General features: G+C 55.9%; 6 protein-coding genes and 1 non-coding gene across 7 annotated transcripts; 5 read left to right on the top strand and 2 right to left on the bottom strand.

The window, feature by feature from the left end:
- Positions 1–187: 187 nt before the first annotated feature.
- L226DRAFT_480684 (uncharacterized protein) lies at positions 188–2,685 on the top strand. The gene is made up of 10 exons (XM_067676895.1): positions 188–313; positions 375–461; positions 515–556; positions 612–639; positions 693–854; positions 1,048–1,132; positions 1,187–1,274; positions 1,325–1,391; positions 1,441–1,764; positions 1,815–2,685. The coding sequence occupies exons 1-10, from the start codon at positions 261–263 to the stop codon at positions 2,493–2,495; spliced, it is 1,617 nt and encodes a 538-aa protein (XP_067538653.1). The 5' UTR covers positions 188–260; the 3' UTR covers positions 2,496–2,685.
- Positions 2,426–3,648, bottom strand: L226DRAFT_480681 (uncharacterized protein). Its single transcript, XM_067676894.1, has 5 exons — positions 3,482–3,648; positions 3,392–3,420; positions 2,998–3,335; positions 2,859–2,942; positions 2,426–2,810 (listed from the first exon to the last, which is right to left on the bottom strand). Exons 1-5 carry the CDS (start codon positions 3,536–3,538, stop codon positions 2,671–2,673), a joined length of 648 nt encoding a protein of 215 aa, XP_067538652.1. The 5' UTR covers positions 3,539–3,648; the 3' UTR covers positions 2,426–2,670.
- Positions 3,649–3,755: 107 nt separating this feature from the next.
- On the top strand, positions 3,756–3,845 carry L226DRAFT_t62. The gene has a single exon. It is a non-coding gene; the product is annotated as a tRNA-His (tRNA).
- A 155-nt stretch (positions 3,846–4,000) lies between these two features.
- L226DRAFT_457900 (ribosomal RNA-processing protein 12) lies at positions 4,001–8,309 on the top strand (the record flags this gene model as incomplete). The annotated part of the gene is made up of 9 exons (XM_067675408.1): positions 4,001–4,720; positions 4,881–5,626; positions 5,680–5,914; positions 5,977–6,306; positions 6,356–6,926; positions 6,981–7,097; positions 7,150–7,739; positions 7,771–8,130; positions 8,193–8,309. 9 exons carry the CDS (start codon positions 4,001–4,003, stop codon positions 8,307–8,309), a joined length of 3,786 nt encoding a protein of 1,261 aa, XP_067538651.1.
- A 148-nt stretch (positions 8,310–8,457) lies between these two features.
- L226DRAFT_281996 (FAD/NAD(P)-binding domain-containing protein) lies at positions 8,458–10,407 on the top strand. Its single transcript, XM_067673567.1, has 9 exons — positions 8,458–8,634; positions 8,700–8,905; positions 8,954–9,025; positions 9,091–9,476; positions 9,529–9,546; positions 9,612–9,785; positions 9,841–9,930; positions 9,986–10,036; positions 10,089–10,407. The coding sequence occupies exons 1-9, from the start codon at positions 8,606–8,608 to the stop codon at positions 10,374–10,376; spliced, it is 1,314 nt and encodes a 437-aa protein (XP_067538650.1). The 5' UTR covers positions 8,458–8,605; the 3' UTR covers positions 10,377–10,407.
- Positions 10,214–11,614, bottom strand: L226DRAFT_550967 (electron transfer flavo protein alpha subunit). Its single transcript, XM_067682792.1, has 3 exons — positions 11,370–11,614; positions 10,588–11,317; positions 10,214–10,530 (listed from the first exon to the last, which is right to left on the bottom strand). The coding sequence occupies exons 1-3, from the start codon at positions 11,588–11,590 to the stop codon at positions 10,438–10,440; spliced, it is 1,044 nt and encodes a 347-aa protein (XP_067538649.1). The 5' UTR covers positions 11,591–11,614; the 3' UTR covers positions 10,214–10,437.
- An 832-nt stretch (positions 11,615–12,446) lies between these two features.
- Positions 12,447–17,026, top strand: L226DRAFT_610076 (uncharacterized protein; the record flags this gene model as incomplete). The annotated part of the gene is made up of 14 exons (XM_067686123.1): positions 12,447–12,951; positions 13,003–13,020; positions 13,071–13,094; positions 13,148–13,258; positions 13,310–13,359; positions 13,416–13,577; positions 13,629–14,162; positions 14,211–15,065; positions 15,136–15,154; positions 15,206–16,420; positions 16,476–16,527; positions 16,587–16,615; positions 16,676–16,817; positions 16,866–17,026. The coding sequence occupies exons 1-14, from the start codon at positions 12,700–12,702 to the stop codon at positions 17,024–17,026; spliced, it is 3,624 nt and encodes a 1,207-aa protein (XP_067538648.1). The 5' UTR covers positions 12,447–12,699.
- Between the last annotated feature and the right edge of the window lie 577 nt (positions 17,027–17,603).

Below are 17,603 nucleotides of genomic sequence, written 5' to 3'. Positions count from 1 at the left end.
TGTTAAGGCCTGTAGTCGATGCAGGTAATCGAAGACCACTCGGAAGATCTGGAGGAGTAAAAGAATTTAGCGCTAAAGCATTGTACCTTCGAAGGTCGCGGACCGCCGCGCCGGAATTGTGGGGCAAACGGTCATCTCAAGCCCGCCCGCAGTCCCGCCAGCTGCGCACCAGCCAGCTTCTGTACCTACTCCGTCCTCTCATCATCGACGTGAACTAATACAACCTGCTTGCTTGGTGACCATTGGCTTGCGAAACCCTTATGACGCCGCCGCCGGCAGGCTCACCGACCCCATGGTCGTACCTATTCATCCGGTATGCGACGAGAGTCAAGCACTGGTACATCGTGGCGGCATGCACTCATGGCGGGGTCCAGATGGTTGTTCAAGTTCGTGCTGAAGATATTCTATGGTACCATAGTGGTGGAGAATGTTGACTATATACCGCCACGAGGCGTCCCATGGTGAGTTCTATCCGTCTCACGGCGTGGCAACCACGTCCCTGACGGACAGACAGTATAGTCTGCGCTAACCACAGCAACTCCCTCACGGACGCATTGTGAGTGCTCCCGTACGTGAAGATCTCCCTCATGCGATTCAACGTCTCCCAACAGACTGCTAGTCACTTCCATTCCATGGCGGGTTCGGAGTTCGGCGCCTTACACGCGTGCAAGCTCTGACTTAACCCTTCACAGAAGCGCAACCTTCTCAGGTTGACTGCAAAATCCACCCAATTTGGGAAGAAGACGTTCACGAGTTGGCTGATCGAGTCTGCGGGAACGGTGCCACTCAAGAGGCGCAAGGACTATGGGGATGGGGAAGTGGACAACTCCGAGGTCATGCAGCATCTCATGGAGGTGAGCCGTTCAGTCTATCTTGTCCTTGTCGAGAACATGTGCCAGCACCTACATTGCAAGTGCGCAAAGTTCTTGTTGTCGTGGCGCAATGGCGACACTGTGACAATCGTTGGCGTACACCAGCACATTCCATTCAGCGCTCTGTTCTCGCAATACTCCAGTGACGTCTCGCAGGTTCTGACTTCGTTAACAGGCATTGGAGCTTGGGGATGCCGTGTGTCTCTTCCCAGAAGGGATGAGTAGGTACCATCCTACCATTGCTCCTCTCAAGACTGGAGGTACGTGTGCTATTGCATTGCCCGAGGCTGACCACTGAACTCTTCTCCTCGCAGTTGCACGGCTCGTCTCGGATGCGCTTTCCCGCAACCGCCACAACCCGGATTTTGAGATTGATGTACTAACCTGTTCGATCACCTACATGTGCGTATCCGACGTTCCTAGTTCTGACGATTGTTCTCATGCGTCTGCAGGCACCGACAGCACTTCCGTTCAGACGTACTTGTCACCTTCCATCCCCCCATGAAATTTACCCCAAAGGTACGATGTTTGATCAGGAACAATCAACTTAATGCTAATGCACTCATAGAACAACCCTGAGCTCCTTACGCCAATCGACTACGGCGAGATTCGATCCTTGACTGCGAAGATGCACCAGCAAATCAGTTCGGGCACGCTGGATGCACCATCGTGGAGGCTCATCCGCATAGCCAAGCTTGCCGCGAGCATGTATGCGCCGCTTGGGACAATCATGTCCTTGGGCGACTACGTCCGTGTCGTTCGTACGTTCCTGGAAGCGTTCAAACTTGCGGAAGCTCCGCGCACCGAAACCTCGAGCGATGGCGAAGCGCCTCCACCTGAACAAGTCGCTCGCGAGGATATGAAGATTGTCCAGCTTGGGCGCGACCTGAAGGTGTGTTGTTACTCTCATTCACGCCGCATGATATTGACATTTTGTTCCAGGATTATCAAGACCAATTGTCGCGTTGGGGAATCAAAGACGACCGCGTGCGCCGCCCTCTCCCTCGCCCGATCATCCTCTACCGAATATGTTTGCGGGCTGCTTGGTCATTCATCCTCCTCGCCATCTCCCTACCGGGCCTCCTCCTCTGGCTCCCTGTCTTTATCACCACGTTCATCGCCGTGCACCAGTTCAAGCGTACAGGTCCCGTTTGGGACACGTACGATGAGATCGCACAGTATAAGCTGACCTACGGGTTGATCTCTGGACTCTGCATCTGGTTCTTCTCCATGCTCGTCACCCTTCCGTTCGCACCACTCACGGCCGTCCTCGTTCCTGCCGCTATGTGGATGAGCCTACGGTGGATGGAGGACGCAGTGTCCGCGTTCCGCGCCCTGACGTCGCTCACGCGGCTCCTCTGGATAGGGAAGCCCGCGCTGCGGCAGATGCGGGACAAGCGGGAGGATCTACACGACCGCATCATGGAGCTCGCTGTGGGCACGCTTGGCCTGCCGGAAGAGCCCGAGAAGTACTTCGCCGAGAGTGGCGGTAGGGAGAAAGGTCGCGTACGCGGGCGGTGGGCGAGCAAGGCCAGGTACTTCTCTGTGCGGAGGCGGAGAAAGCGCGATTGGAATGAGACGCTGCGTCTGTATGATGTGGACTACCCGGACGATGACTACTAAGTACCAAGGACTGACGGATTCCGACTGATATATTTTCAATCTACGTGACGCTGAGGATAGCTAGGTATATGTACGTGTACATAGAGAACTGAGTGGACAGGCATGAGGGTAACACGGGAGATACAACACGATTCAGCGGGATGGATTGCAAATGTCTATCAGTAGACTAGCAGACTCAACCATCGATCGGACGGTATGCACGGTTGCCTGCGGCCCACCGATGACCCTTGTTGGCGGAAATACCGGTGGTAACCACTCCGGCCGTGATGAAGATACCGAGCACCCATGAGATGGTGTTCAATACATAGGCGAGCCCTACATTTAGTCAGCCTTCGTCGAAAAGTACCGCGCCGCGGAACTCACCAGGGCGGGCATGGTTGAACGTAGGGAATGCCTCGGTACGGTACATTTCCGTCACCACAGCAAACGCGGTGATATTCGACAGCACTTCCCAAGGAGTTGAGTCGCACGAGACCGAGAACAGATCTTCTTGACCACTCACCATGCAGCGCAACCAGCACCGACGCCGACTTCCAGATCCGCCTCCTCCGTGAGTGCGTCGTCACGCCGAAGAGGATAGCGAGGCAAGCAACGATCGCGAACCCGATGCCGAGCTCGCCAAAGTAGCCCGCGGTACTCCAGATCATGCAGAATTTCTTGTTGCCCTTGTCGCAGCCATCTACCTCGCGAATAGGGAAGGAACGGCAGTCATATCCAACGTATGTTCGCTTGGAGCCGCTCGGGCTGGGGAGCTGGATGATGGACGTCTCGCAGCGACGGTTGAGGCCATATTCGACGACGACCTTGTCGTGGATGATATCCGAGTCGCTCACGATGAGCCTGGGAGTAGGTCGTGAGCACGTTACCTGCGTTGGAGCGAGGGCCAGGAGACAGACCAGTCGGGGCGCTGGACGGAGAGGATGTTCTGCGCGGGTAGGGTTTCACTGTCATGTTCGCGCGAAGATGGACTCGCTGCCACCACTCACCAGCACCAGCGTCAGAGCGACGGCGAAGAACGCGATCACGTAGGATGACTTTCTCATGGTTGGGAATGGACCTCAGGATAGCAACCGAGGAGGACTGCCTGAATATGTAGTGGGGAGAGGCTGGGAGGCGAGGCCTGCATCCGCGACTCGCAGTATTCGCGCTCGGCCACAGCAAGCGGCATCCGCGTTGTTTGGCCTTGCTGTTGGCCCAGTTGAGCATGACGTAGTATACCCTCTACGCGGTATGTCAATACAAGGAGACTTCTCCGTCAACGTCCTTGTAGATTAGTGGTTAGATCATCACGTTGTGGCTCTCTTGGAGAGCAAGATCGTGAAAACGGAGGCTCGAATCCTCCCTGGGACACTTCCTTTTTCCTTGCCCAAAAAAACTCCGGTAAGACGGCCCGACCGATCAATTTGGCGAAGCACTGCAGCGTGCTCGCAAGTTTTTGCCTTTGATCGACCAAGGCTGCCTGTTCATCGACATCGCTGAGGACAGCTTCCGCGACATCCACAACCATGGCCGACAATGTCGAGTCCGTGCTGTCCAAAATCCGCCCCCACACATCTTCTTCCCTTGCACATCAGAAAGCTCCTGCGACGCTCCTCCGCGCGATCGAGGCCACTTTCCGCGAACAGAACACAGAGCCCTCCCCAACTGCGTACTTCGCCGCGCTCATCACTACGCTTGATGGTGCTCTCCAATCCTCAAGAGCGTCCGGACCTGCCCTTGGGGAGGGCGATGTGCTGCCTGCCGTGCTCTACCTTCTTGCCGCAGTCGCGCCGTATGTCCCTCCTCCGGTGATCCGCTCGCATCTGTCCACCATCCTCTCCTTGACCTCCCCGCTATTCCCCACTCTGTCCGCGCATGCACCACCCTTGCGCTCTCAGCTCACCCTCTATGGCACCGTCTTGACCGTTCTTGAGCGCCCTCAGCTTGATACTCAGGGTCTCCGGCAGGCATTCATGACTATCGTCCAACTTACCCTCGATCCCCGTCCCAAGGTGCGCAGGAAGGCAGCGGAGGTTGTCAAAGATGTCTTGTCGGCCCCCCCGCGCCCCCTTATCAAGCATCCGTATGCGGAGAAGGTTGCGGAGTGGGTGAAGGCTGCGCTTGCTGAAGTCAGTGCGGGTGGTCTCCCGAAGTTCAAGGGCAAGAAGGCGGAGTCGGAGGGATCAGAGGCAGCCATCCATCTCCTCGCATTCTTGCGTCCGGTGCTACCCACGTTACCCGCTGAAGTGAGTGTTCGAGTCTACGTCCGTGGAATTCGCATTCCGTTCCGTCTGCATCTTCCCTGGAGTGGAGGTGCATCGAGCTCTCTTGCACATAGCGAATGTTAGGGACTGCAGTACGATCAGGCTCTTGCACGTTTGCGCTGGCTGACTTTGATTCATACAGTCACTATCCTCAATAATTGCCTCGCTCTTGCTACTCCCGCGTCTCGGGAACCCGTACCTCTCCCAGTCAGCATACTCCCTCCTGTCTGACCTGCTAGCACTCTCAATGGACGATCCTACCGTGAACATCCAGTCTCATATGTCCGATATGCTCAAGGTCGTCCTCTCCTCCCCGCCCCTACGAAGCGATGCTGCCCTCACGGCCGCGTGGGCCGGGGTGCTCGGGAGCACCATGCTCGCGTACCACCAACATAACGCGGACGAGTGTGCAGCGGAGGTCGGAAAGGTCTGGAAGGCAATATGGAACCTAGTCGACTCTCAGGACGCCGCAACGCGCAAGGCCGCGGCAGAGGCCCTGTCCACTCTGGGCCAGTGCTTCACGCCTGCACTCATCACCGCTGCTATCAAGGAAAAGGACTCCGCAGATAAGAAGTCTGTACTGGGCAAGATCATCTCGCAGACCACGGATGCTCTCGATTCCCTCACCTACGCACGGGCCATACCAGACATTTTGTCTGTCGCATCCTCTCTAGTAGGGAATTTGCGCTACCGGGGTGACTCCAGGAAGAACCCTACTGCTGCAGAACAGCTTTTGCAGCCATTGGTGACGAAGATCGCTGGTCTCCGAATCCAGAAGACCTTCGAACATAAGGAGGCAGCTGATGACACACTCGGCAGTGCCATGCGTGTTTTGGGGCCACAAACCCTGCTCCGTTGGCTGCCTCTCAATCTGGAAACTGTTGATAGGTATGTATCACCTTCTCTGGGCCATCGTGAGATAGGAAGCTGACACTGCGCAGGCAGGCAGGTCGTGAGCCTCGCGCGTACCTACTTCCCTTGCTGGGGCAACCTCATCCCTCCCCTCTCGGACACTTCTTGTCTTACTTTGTTCCCCTTACCGAGCGGATGTTCGAGCTCCAGGCAACAGCAGAGGCAGAAGACCGCCAGTCGGAGGCAAAGGTTTGGAGTGTGCTCATTGAGCAGATATGGGTCGGGCTACCGGGGTACTGTTGGGCCCCTGCCGACCTCAAACAGGTGCGCCTAACCTCAATCAAGCTTCAAAAACCCAGACTCACATCGACCCGACCCCCTCCCAGTCCCTGAACACTCAGTTCTCGCAATTGCTCTCGCAGTTGTTGTACAATCAGCCGGAGCTGCGTCCTGCTGTACTCCGTGCACTGAAGGTCATGGTCGACTCCAATGTCGCACTCGCGAGCGAAGACCCTGAGAAGATCGCGAAACTCCCGGAGACCATTCGCGCGGATCCGATCTCAGCGGAAGAAGCGCAGGCCAACGTCGCTTTCCTTCGAACGCAGGCTGAGAGTTGGCTCGCTGTACTCTTCAACGTGTTTGGCAGTGTCGGGCGAGACAACCAGGGTATGGTCGGCGATGTCATCAGCGCATGGATCGCTATCGCGGACGCGAAGGTATGTAGTATCAGTGGAGCAGGTCGGTAACCACTCATCGTCTCTGTAGGAGGTCGCGCAGGCATATCGTAAGCTCGTCACACTGTTCAAGCAGAGCCTCACGAAAGCGCAGTCTGCTACTGCCACGAAGGATCCTGCGTCCAACAGTATGACGGTCGTTACTCAGGATCTGCTGCTGCTCATCCTTCCGTACCTCTCTTCTGACGACGCGACTGCTCTCCTGAACATGTACCTTGTCAGCGATGTCCTTGAGAGTAAGGACAACGGCGTCCAGAAGCGTGGATATAAGACCCTGGCCCGTCTCGTCGAGAGCGGTAAGGTGGAAGTAAATGCGGCCACGGTGCTGAAGAAGTTGGAAGGGCTCGTTGATGGTCTGGCCGCTGCTGCCAAGAAGGACCGCTTCCACTTGTTTGCTGCGCTCGTCCCTGTCATTTCCAAGGATTCACTCCATCTCATCCCGTCCATCATCCCTGAAGCTGTCTTGGGCACCAAGGAGCCATCAGAGAAGGCGCGCAATGCTGCATTTGACCTGATTGTGGCAATGGGAAAGAAGATGACTGAAGGAGGTGTTGTGAAGCGCGATAACATCGAGGGCATGGACGAAGATGGGGCGGGAGAAGGTACGTTCACTGTCGATATCAGGTATTTTCCCCTCTGATCCTGACTTGCCTCAGCCACCGGCAACATTGAGGAGTATCTGACCATGGTTGCGGGTGGGTTGGCAGGTGCATCTCCGCACATGATCAGCGCCACAGTCACCGCTATCTCCCGTCTGGTATTCGAGTTCAGAGGTCCGTCCGCTTCTTCTAACCCATATCCCCGCATCTCATCCGACTGTTTCAGACACCATATCGAGCAACATGCTGTCGGAGATCTTCACGACGCTCCTCGTCTTCCTCACCTCAGCCAACCGCGAGATCGTGAAGTCGGTTCTTGGATTTGTCAAGCTTGCCATCCACACCATGCCCGCAGATCTCATGCGCCCGCACCTCAAGGTGCTCGTGCCGGCGCTGCTGAGGTGGTCACATGACCATAAGAACCACTTCAAGGCCAAGGTCCGCCATATCTTCGAGCGCATGATCAGAAGGTTTGGTTGGGAAGACGTCTATGGCTGCGCCCAGGAAGAGGAAGCACGCAAGGTTCTTCTGAACATCAAGAAGCGCAAGGACAGAGCTAAGCGGAAGCGCGCGAACGCGGTGGAGGAAGACGACGAGGTGCCGAAGGCGAAGGCTGTCACCGGAGATGCCTTCGAGGACGTGCTGTACGGAAGCGAGAGTGAGCTCGACGATAGCGACGACGAGGACGGTCCGTCGCAGAACACCGCCGCGTCAAAACGCAAAGGGAAGGACGCAGGTGCACGGCTACGTGTGGACGACGATGAGCCTATGGACCTGCTTTCTGGCGCTGCATCGCGTGTCACGAGTAAGTGCATTGTGGGGTTTTCTGTAGACCAATGCTGACAAGATGGTTGTTCTAGCTGCGAACGCCGCCAGGCGCAAGAAGCCCGGACAGGATGCTGCCAGGTTCAAGACCGAAGATGACACTGGCAAGATGGTCATTGACGAGTCCGATTCGGACGCGGAAGGTGCTGCTGGCGAAGAAAATGTTGAGGGCGACGCCTACCGGGAGAGCTTAACGTCGGTGGACGGGTTCACGCGCGGTCCCAATGGGAGGGTAAAATTCAACAAGGATACAAAGAAGCGGCGGCGGGAGAACGAGGAAGCAGACATGGACGTCGACATGGCAGATGCGGACGCGCAGAAGGCCAACAAAAAGAGCAAGCGGAAGGCGGAGCCGAAGTTTGGCCAGGAGTTTAAGGCGAAGGTTTGGCACTCTGTTCCCTTCATAGGACTATCGGCTGATCTACCCCTCCGTGCGACCTACAGAAGGCTGGTGGGGACGTCAAAAAGGGCGGCATGGATCCCTATGCCTATATGTCCCTCTCGCAGGCCGCGAAGAAGCAGAACCGGGGCAGCCGGATCGGCATCGCAGGCAAGCGCTGAGCGTTGTATCGTTGCTCTATATCTGTACGCTGTATGTTCTCATAGATCTTGGATTGACTCCATGTTTGGGTGTCCTCGTGAGGGCGACGGCGATGACTCGCCCATGGGATATATAGCGGCCGCCTCAGCCTCAGCCACGGCCGTGTTAGTCTTCCTGTTCCTGGGGTGAGACGCGTGGCTCCGGCGCGCTCTGGGCAGGAGAACTTCCTGATCAGAGAGGGTATAAGAGAGGAGAGCAGGATGGAGTCGCTTCGCTTCACATCTCTTCTTGACATAGCTTTCGTGCCGATTCCACAATGGGCGTGAAGCTCCGGGTAGCTATTTGGTATGTATTGTATTGTCCCGTCAAGTATCAGTCGCTCACAGCTCCGTGCTAACGCTTTGTGCAAGTGGCGGGGGTATCGGAGGCTTAACTTTGGCGGTAGCACTTTCAAGGTACCATGACATTCAGGTGGATGTCTATGAAGCCGCAGGCCAGTTCAAGGAGATTGGGGCAGGGGTCATGATATGGGCCCGGACATGGGAAATCCTCTCTATGCTTGGAATGACGGAGGATTTTGCTCGTATCGCGCACGCGCCTCCAGATCAGGCTCCCGGTGGGTATACATCCAAACATTGTGATCTCCTTGCTGACCTCTCCGCAGGCATTGGCTTCGACTATCGAAGATCTGATCATCCCCAGGAGGGTTCTCGATTCTACTTGTTCCAGGTGCCATGTACGTGACCGATGCCTGACCAAATGCCAATGTCATCCGAGTTAGCTCATCGAAACATCCTGTAGATGGGTGCATTCGCTTTCACAGAGCACAATTCCTCGATGTCCTAATCAATCACCTCCCGGATGGCGTCGCTCACTTCGGCAAGCGTCTCACCACCTACACATATTCACCCAGTTCTCATGGGAGGGACGGAGGGCAAATCACCCTCCACTTCGCGGACGACTCGACAGCCGAATGCGATCTGCTTGTTGGATGCGACGGGATTAAGTCTACCATCCGGAAGCAAATGCTCACAGATCACGTTCGCAAGCATGGAGGTGACCCGAAACTCCTCGACCACATTGAACCAGTATGGAGCGGGACGACTGCGTACCGGGGTCTCATACCCGTCCACCGTCTCGTAAAACCCGATGGGCGGAAGCATAGAACTATAGATAGTCCAATGATGGTATGTGTCAGTAGTTGCTCCAAGTGCGTCGCTTAGTACAGGATGCACTCAGTACTGCGGGAAGGACAAAGTGCGTCCATTCATTCTCACCATATAAACTGTCAATTAGCCGGGTTCGCTGATTATGACATGCAGCATGTCGTGAGCTACTCAATATCAGCAGGATCGATCGTGAATGTCGTCACATTCGCATCCCAGCCACAACTATACGATACACCTTACGATGGTGTGTGGGTGACGGACTGCAGTCCGGCTGAGATCCAGGCATGCTACGCCGGTTGGGAACCGGAGGTAGACGAATTACTGAAGGTACTTCACCATTCCTCGAGATTAAAGCGTTCGGAATGATATTCCGCGCCTACAGTGCATCGAGAAGCCGACCAAATGGGCCATTCACGAATTGAAGCCGCTACCATTCTACTTCACAGGAAGAGTAGTGCTGCTTGGCGATGCAGTATGTCAGGTTTCACTTGGCTATGCTTCGTTTGGTCTGCTCAGTATCATGACAGGCTCACGCCATGACACCCCATCAAGGGGCAGGAGCCGGTCAAGCTATTGAGGTGGGTTGGACGGATGGTTGCTCGTACTCAAGCTCACATCATATCACTGCAGGACGCATTCATCCTAGCAGAAGTATTGGGACATCGTCAAACCACCTTGTCAACGCTGTCGAGAGCGCTCACAGCCTATGAACGCGTCCGACTCCCGATGGCGAACCATGTCCTCAAAGGTTCCAGGCAGTCAGGGAACATGTACGAATTCAACGGTCCTCTGGCCGACAACCTTGTTCCGCTGGGTCCCTTGATTGGGAGCCAGTGGGATTGGCTTTGGGACTCGACGCCTCAGACTGAAAGGGATAGAGCTTTGGGGATGCTCCACTACGCAAGAGCTTCCTTGTAGCTGCACCAGGGCTATGATGAAGTGTATAGAACATTCCATGGAATACCGTATCGCGACCCTACTACTTCAGTTTCTGTACAAGCTCGGGGACCGCATCGTACAAATCTGCGACAAGGCCGACGTCCGCCACTTGGAATATCGGCGCCTCAGGATCCTGGCAACCGACGTGCACGTTTAGTAGACATGCAGAAGTACTAGGAGTGACACTTGCCTTATTGATTGCAACAATGAGCTTGGAATCCTTCATTCCTGCCAAGTGCTGAATGGCGCCTGAGATACCAATGGCCATGTAGAGCTCGGGCGCGACAACTTTCCCGGTCTGACCGACCTGCAGCGAGTTGTCTGCGTAGCCCGCATCTACAGCTGCACGCGACGCGCCGATAGCAGCACCGAGCACATCCGCGAGAGGCTCAAGGGTCGACTTGAACGTCTCCGCATCCTTCAATGCGCGTCCACCAGACACAACGCGGCTTGCAGAGCCAAGGTCAGGCCGATCTGACTTCGTGAGGTCAGTCCGTACGTGCTGCGTGGGCGGGTCCGCCACCTCGACAGGGTCGATTGCTTGCGCCTCCGCCTCAGTGCTCTGGTCTTCGGCAGCGGCTTTAAACGCGGTCGAGCGGACGGTGAAGAACTTGACTCGGAGTGAAGACGGGGCCTTCACAGTCGCAATAGCATTTCCGGCATATATCGGACGCGTAAAGGTGGTCGCGTTGGAGGAGGCTTCGTGCTCGAGGGAAGTGATGTCAGAGATGGCGGGCAGGTCGAGCCTTGCGGCGGCACGGGGGAGAATGGACTTGGCAGACGACGAGTGCGCAGAGACAACGTGGGTGTATGGACTGTTCTCTCCCAACAACTTCTCGAAGAGAGGGGAAATGGTCTCTGGGAGAGCATGAGAGTACTGCTCCGAAGCCGAGTGAAGGACATTCGAAACACCCTTGAGCCTGTCCGGACATCTCAACTCTCGCCAGACACACCGGTAAGTTTCAGACTCACTTCTTCGCCTTTTCCAATACGCCCTTCACTTGTTCTGGGGAGCCCACCACTAGACCGGTGACCTGTCCTCCGAGCTGCTGAGCTGCTGCGAGGGCGGACAGCGAACCTGAATCGATGGCTCCCTCGCGATGTTCAAGAAAAACAAGAGCATGGGGGCCAGAGGCGGTTGCGTATCGCCTGGAGAGAGGTGTGCAGCGCAGGACTGGACGAAGGCGGAACATGGTGGTCGAAGGACAAGTGTTACCCCGGACCCCAGAGTTCTCTGTCCGAGGTCGGAATTGCTGCCCCGCATCCGTCTCATTCACGTGCCTCCACAACGGGCGCTCGCGGCAACGTCACCCAAGGCCCGCAGACGTTTAGCTTCGAACCACCCAGAGTGGACGTGCCATCGCTAGCAAACCTCGTGCTGGAGACCTTGCTTCAACATAAACATCATAACTCAGATTCTGCACCGGTATCCACGAAATGTAACCGCTCACGTGCGGAATACACGGATGCCAACCTCATGGTTTGTCCGTTCGGAACATGCGTGAATTCTGAGGCCGCTCACTTCCTTCTCAACAGCTTTTACGTCCCAATTGCGGGCACCTGAGGCTGTATGGCTGCTATCGATGACGCGGACGTCTCGCATCGTGTACGTTCCCATGCTTGGGTGTGAGTGGTCTGTGCTGCGGTGGGCGCTCTAGGGCGGATCCTCCAGCTTCATATGAAAGCGTTGGCCTCGCGCGACCTTCTGGTGCAGCCCTTGCTCTTCCATAGCATCGTGCTAAGCTATGTAAGCGTAATTGAATGCTCGGAGTTCTTGAAGGAGATTATTATGTCCTTAAGGGCAACTCGACGAGAGTCCAGGGACCATTGACGGGCCCGTTTCTGTTCCCGGTAGTGCTAATCCAGTCTAGATTTGTTGTATAAGGTTTGCGCGTGCCCTCGGCACTTCGTGTCTGCCCTCAAAGACCTGTGCGATCTTCTAGCGCTCAGGAATTCATATGAAGGTAGCTCCGACGTGTTACCTCGTGCATCTCCCATTTCCCATCTCACCATGTCCTCCCCAGACAATCGACCGATATGCAGATACTACGGCAAACCTGGGGGCTGCTATCGCGCAGATTGCAGATTTCGACACATTGAAGGTCCAGCCTCGACCACCGAAGGTACCTCTCGTACATCGCAGTGGGGTAGCGGCCATCGGGGCTTCCAGAGAGGTGGTGCACCTCAATTTGCGGGTCCCAGGGCTCCCAACGGAGTCTGCAACTTCTACTACAATCGCGGATTCTGCTCGCGAGGCTCCGACTGCCGTTTCAGACACGAGAGTCCCAGCCACGCCCCCACCATGTCCTCTTCACCTGGTCCATCGACGACGATAGACAATCTTGCGCCTTTCTTGACTCCCGCCGCACTCGCGAGAATTCAAGGCGCAGGAACCGACGGCTTCTTTGCGGCTTCCCCCGGCGAGATGAAGCCATCCGAAGTCAATCACCATATCCGGAGATTCCTTGACAACGACTACAGATTTAGATTCGCAGCGGATGTCTACGGTTTCGTGGCGTTGATCAGCAATGCAAGCTCGGGGAACGCATCTTGGGTACGTGGACAGATACGTATTTTCTTCGGACATCTCTCATGTGGCCCCCAGTCATCCGAGGACGGGCAGGTACGCCGCCACCCTTCAGTGTGTTACATTTGAGCTGATCTTGGGGTAAGCTCTTCTTGACAACTATCGGAAGTGTAGGTTTCTTCGATCTTGTACAACGTTCAGCATGTTGACGCAAGGATGGCAGGAAAACGGTCTCGTCAGGGTTGGCGATATCTTGAGTTGGAGTGATGTTGTCCTGCGACCGAGGACGAAGACGTCCCTCTCGTTTGGACGGGGCTATATGCCGCTTCTGAGGGTGCGTGTAGTGTTTTGTATTGCATCTTCTGCATGCTGATCTCTTGTGCAGTACTTCTCGTCAGAGTATGTCGTGAAAAGTATCACAAGTAAGACGGTGAAGTGAGAGTGACAATTTCCCTAGCATTCTTGCAATCAGCTCATTTGTTTACATACAGCTCCTTGTACTCTCTCATCATGGAGCACTTCGATCGGTTCGCCGAGATCATCCGCTCGTGTCTGGAAGAAGCCTTCTCGACGCACAAATCATTCAAGGAACCTGGACAAGGAGACCTGATGGGGAGTTCGGTGTTGTCGTCCATCGTGCAAGTACTATTCGAGTAAGTCTCACCTCCAGTCACATCGGCAGCCGCTTACAATGTCTTCGCTAGGTATATAACACGCTTCAAGAACGCGGTCGCGACTCATCCTTCCCTGCCCGACCTCGTCAAAGCCCTTCAAAAATGGACGGAAGCCTGGATCGATGGTATATCCTCGACACCAGTCACCTTCGATGATCCGATCGCCATTGCTCCTCAACAAGCCCGTCACTTCGTCATAGAGCGCCTTCGCGCGCTCGTTGATCGACTTGTGGCAATCGTCGATCGGAAGCACAGAGACAACGAACGTGCCAAGCAACCCCCCCGTACTGCAATCTCTGTGACTTGTACAAACAATGAAGGCATTCTGGCGGCTCTCCACAATTCTTACGAAGGCCCTGGTGATCTCCGCCCCGGAGGACCTCGTCATGATAACGACTTCGTCAACATCTCGGATATCCAGATCGGTCCCACCCATGAAGAGCTCACTTCACCTCACCAACCCTTCCTTCCCGCCAACCTCTATGGCGCTCCGCATCCCCTTCCGTCTGAATCGATGGAGCAGTTGCTGGACATCCAGTTCCGCCTGCTGAGAGAAGAACTCACGTATGTAGAAAAGTTCCTAGTAGAGAAGTTGTACTGATGAGCTCGTAGGGCTTCGCTTCGTACATCTGCCCAAAACGTGCTCTCAGATCTCAAGGAGAAAGGCGGTCGCACGCAGCTCGACGAGCTCTTCAAGAAGCGAGGTGGCAAGTACCGTGGACATGCCGCCGGCTCCGACACGGTGTTGTTCAACGTGTATACGAATGCCGAGTTCTTGACGATCGCCCCGAGCCAGCGTGGACTTACTGTGGGGATTTCTGTTGACGCCCCTTCGGGTCGCGCGCGTGCTCCGCAGGCGCAGTCTCGCACGGCGTTTTGGGAAAGCATGAGCAGCAAGCGTCTGACGCAGGGTGGCCTGGTCGCGCTTGTATGGCAGCGCGGTGGTGCCACGGAGGTCCATCTCGGGACGGTCGCTAGCCCCCTCAAGGAGCTCACGGACTCGGCCAAGCAGAAGCCAGATCGAGTAGACATCCGGGTATCCTTCTTCTCTCCAGAGGTCGAACTGCGCATTCTTCAAGAGCTCCGGATCCCCATCAAGGAGCGCCGCTCCGTCAAGCTGTTGATAGAGGCTACCGTCATGTTCGAGTCCATCCGTCCGTTCTTGGAAGCATTGCGCGTCGATCCCGAGAACGTACCTTTCGCTCGATATCTCGTCCATCGTCTGCCGGAGTTCTATCGCACCTCGCAAATCTATCCCCCTGCGTACGCCAGACTGCCCGGATTCGCATTCCAGCTGTCGTCACTCTTCCCACCTGAGGCCGGTGTGGAAGACCTCAAGCTCAACGTCAGCGACCCTGCTTCTATCGAAACCGCGCGCGATGTGTTGAAGCGCAGCAGTCGACTAGATCTCAGCCAAGCCGACGCAATTGTAGACGCACTCACCAGGGAGCTGAGCTTGATACAGGGGTGAGTGATTAACGAAGTTGTCCATCTCAGATCTAAGCTGTACGCTGACAACGTCCTTCTGTCTTTGCAGCCCGCCCGGGACCGGAAAGGTGAGTTGTATAACCATACGCCGTGCTACAGCTCACATGTAAATTTTGCAGAGCTTCTCAGGAGTGGAACTGTTGCGCGTGCTCATCGCGAACGAAGCGGGGCCCATCTTGATGATCGCTTTCACGAACCATGCCCTCGACCATATGCTCCGCTCCGTCCTCGACGCGCAGATCACCCAGAAGATTGTCCGTCTGGGTTCTCGTTCCGCAGACGAACGTATCGCGGAGTTTTCAATCGAACATGTAGAGATGGTGGCCGGGAAGTCGCGTCTGAACTACGCTTTCTCAGGGTACCGCCGCGCACTCCGCGAGGTTGAGGACGAGATCAAAGAGTTCATGGAGGGTTTCTTCAAAACTCAAGTCGATACGGAAGACATCCTGCGGTATCTGATGTTTGCCTCTCCAGTGCTTTCCGAGTCTATTCAAGATCCACCCGACTGGATAAGCGCTATATATGACTTAACCAATGAGGAGGATGGTTGGCATGTTGCCGGAGCGAATGGCAAGGACGCAGGTGAGAGAGACGACACTCTCTACGACTTTTGGGTCCGAGGCGGCGACATCGAATTCCTCCACAACGCGCACTACGCCGTGCGGTACCGACAGCCCACTGCAAAGCAGTACACGGCGCAACAACCCTCAGCCAACCGTTTCGACGCTCTGTCATCAGAAGCCTTGGACGGTCCACAGGATGTTCCCGAACAGATTGCTCCAGCCGATGATGCGACTCATGAAGACAGGGCGGAGGCGCCGGGAACTGCAGACGCAGGCTCGGACTCGGACAGCGACTTTGTGTCCGTCGACGCATCTCCGGAGGAAGAGTGGCTCAATGATGCTATGCTTCTTGATTTGGGCGATGGCGACGACATCGACGCTGTAGATGAACCACAACCCCAGACTGGACCGTCGTCGATTGCGCCAATTGTTGTCAATTCATTGAATGCTCTGGCAGAGCCGTTCTCTCCGGTGCCTGTCCGTGTGTCGCAACCGGACTACATACGGCCGGAAGACTTCCTGGATCTGCGTCAGTTCTTCGGCGCGTTCGGATACTCCGACCTCCCCTCTGTGCCTACCACGTCTCGACCAATCCACGAGCTCCTGGAGGACGACGCGTGGTCGATGTCTGCGACCGAGCGGCAGATGTTGCACAAGAGATGGACGGACGAAGTCCGCGTCATGAACCAGGAGACTCAAACACAAGAGTTCAGGCGTCTTCACGAAAAACATGCGCGAGCAACGCAGGAGTACCAGGAAGGTCAAGCTGAGGTGTGTGAACATGTTTTTTGGGGCGCGACCACGGTCTCATGCATAACCCCTACAGATAAGGAAACAGCTCCTCCGCAATGTCGACATCATTGGGTGTACTACGACCGGTGAGCACACGTTGGCCCATATAGCTTCTTCAGCCTCGCTCAAGCCAGCGCTTGTTCAGGAGCCGCGAAACTCACTGCGTTGTTGAAGGTCTTATGCTTCTTAACAACTCGGCCTCGATCAGCTAGCTGAACATAATATCGTTTTCAGGGAATCGGTCCCAAAGTCTTACTTGTGGAAGAGGCCGGCCAAGTTCTCGAAGCACACGTACTGGGCAGTCTTGTCCCTAGCATTCAGCACATGGTGCTGATCGGGGATCCACTGCAACTTCGTCCAACCCTCAACAATTATTGTGCGTCCTGCGGATGATCACGACCTACCCTGCTGATACCTTTGACAGCGCTCTCTATGGATCACCCTCACGGCAAGATGATCTACAAGTTCGACATGGGGACCCTTCTTGGCTTACTACCACCACCAGCTCGGCTTTTCCCACGCTCCGACCTCATAGGGGGAGGCTTGGAGAGTGCGGTTTCTCTCGGCAGCTGGCACTGGTACTAGGTTATTAGATATCACTGGGTCCTTTCTGTGCACCATGCCACCTACGTCGCGCCCGTCATCGTCGCAACCTGCCAGCAACACGCCGTCGTCGACACGTTCGACGTCAGGCGCCCGTGCCAGCACACCAGCCGAACCGAAGACGCGACACACCACAGCAAAGAAGACCACACCGAGCCAGAAAGCATGGCAGGAAGCAGAGAAGGTCATCCCAGACCTCGATGCCGCCGTCGCGTTCCTGCACGACCACACTCTGATCCCGGAAGGCACCCATGCCTACACGGGGACGGCGCTCATCTCGGGACTCCTCCATCTGGCCTCCGTCGCTCCCACCACCCTCTCTCGTCAAGGTCTCATCGCCCTCGCCCACCTCGCCACCGAACTCTTCGCGCGTGAAGCACAGACAGCAGTCAGCGCTGAAGTGGTCGAGCGCGCCGAAGACCAACTCCGACTTCGGCTGGATGAACACACCTCACACGTTGAGCAGAGGATGGAGGAGCTGGAGGGGACCATCGCGAGCACGCAGAAGGAGTTGAGGCAGTGCGCGGCGGAGCTAAGGGAGGCTTGCGAGGGCGTACGG

Source organism: Lentinus tigrinus (assembly GCF_003813185.1).
Source record: "Lentinus tigrinus ALCF2SS1-7 unplaced genomic scaffold L226scaffold_5, whole genome shotgun sequence".
Lineage (NCBI taxonomy): Eukaryota > Fungi > Basidiomycota > Agaricomycetes > Polyporales > Polyporaceae > Lentinus > Lentinus tigrinus.
Note: the sequence above shows the minus strand (reverse complement) of the source record. Positions and strands in the feature narration are given on the sequence as shown.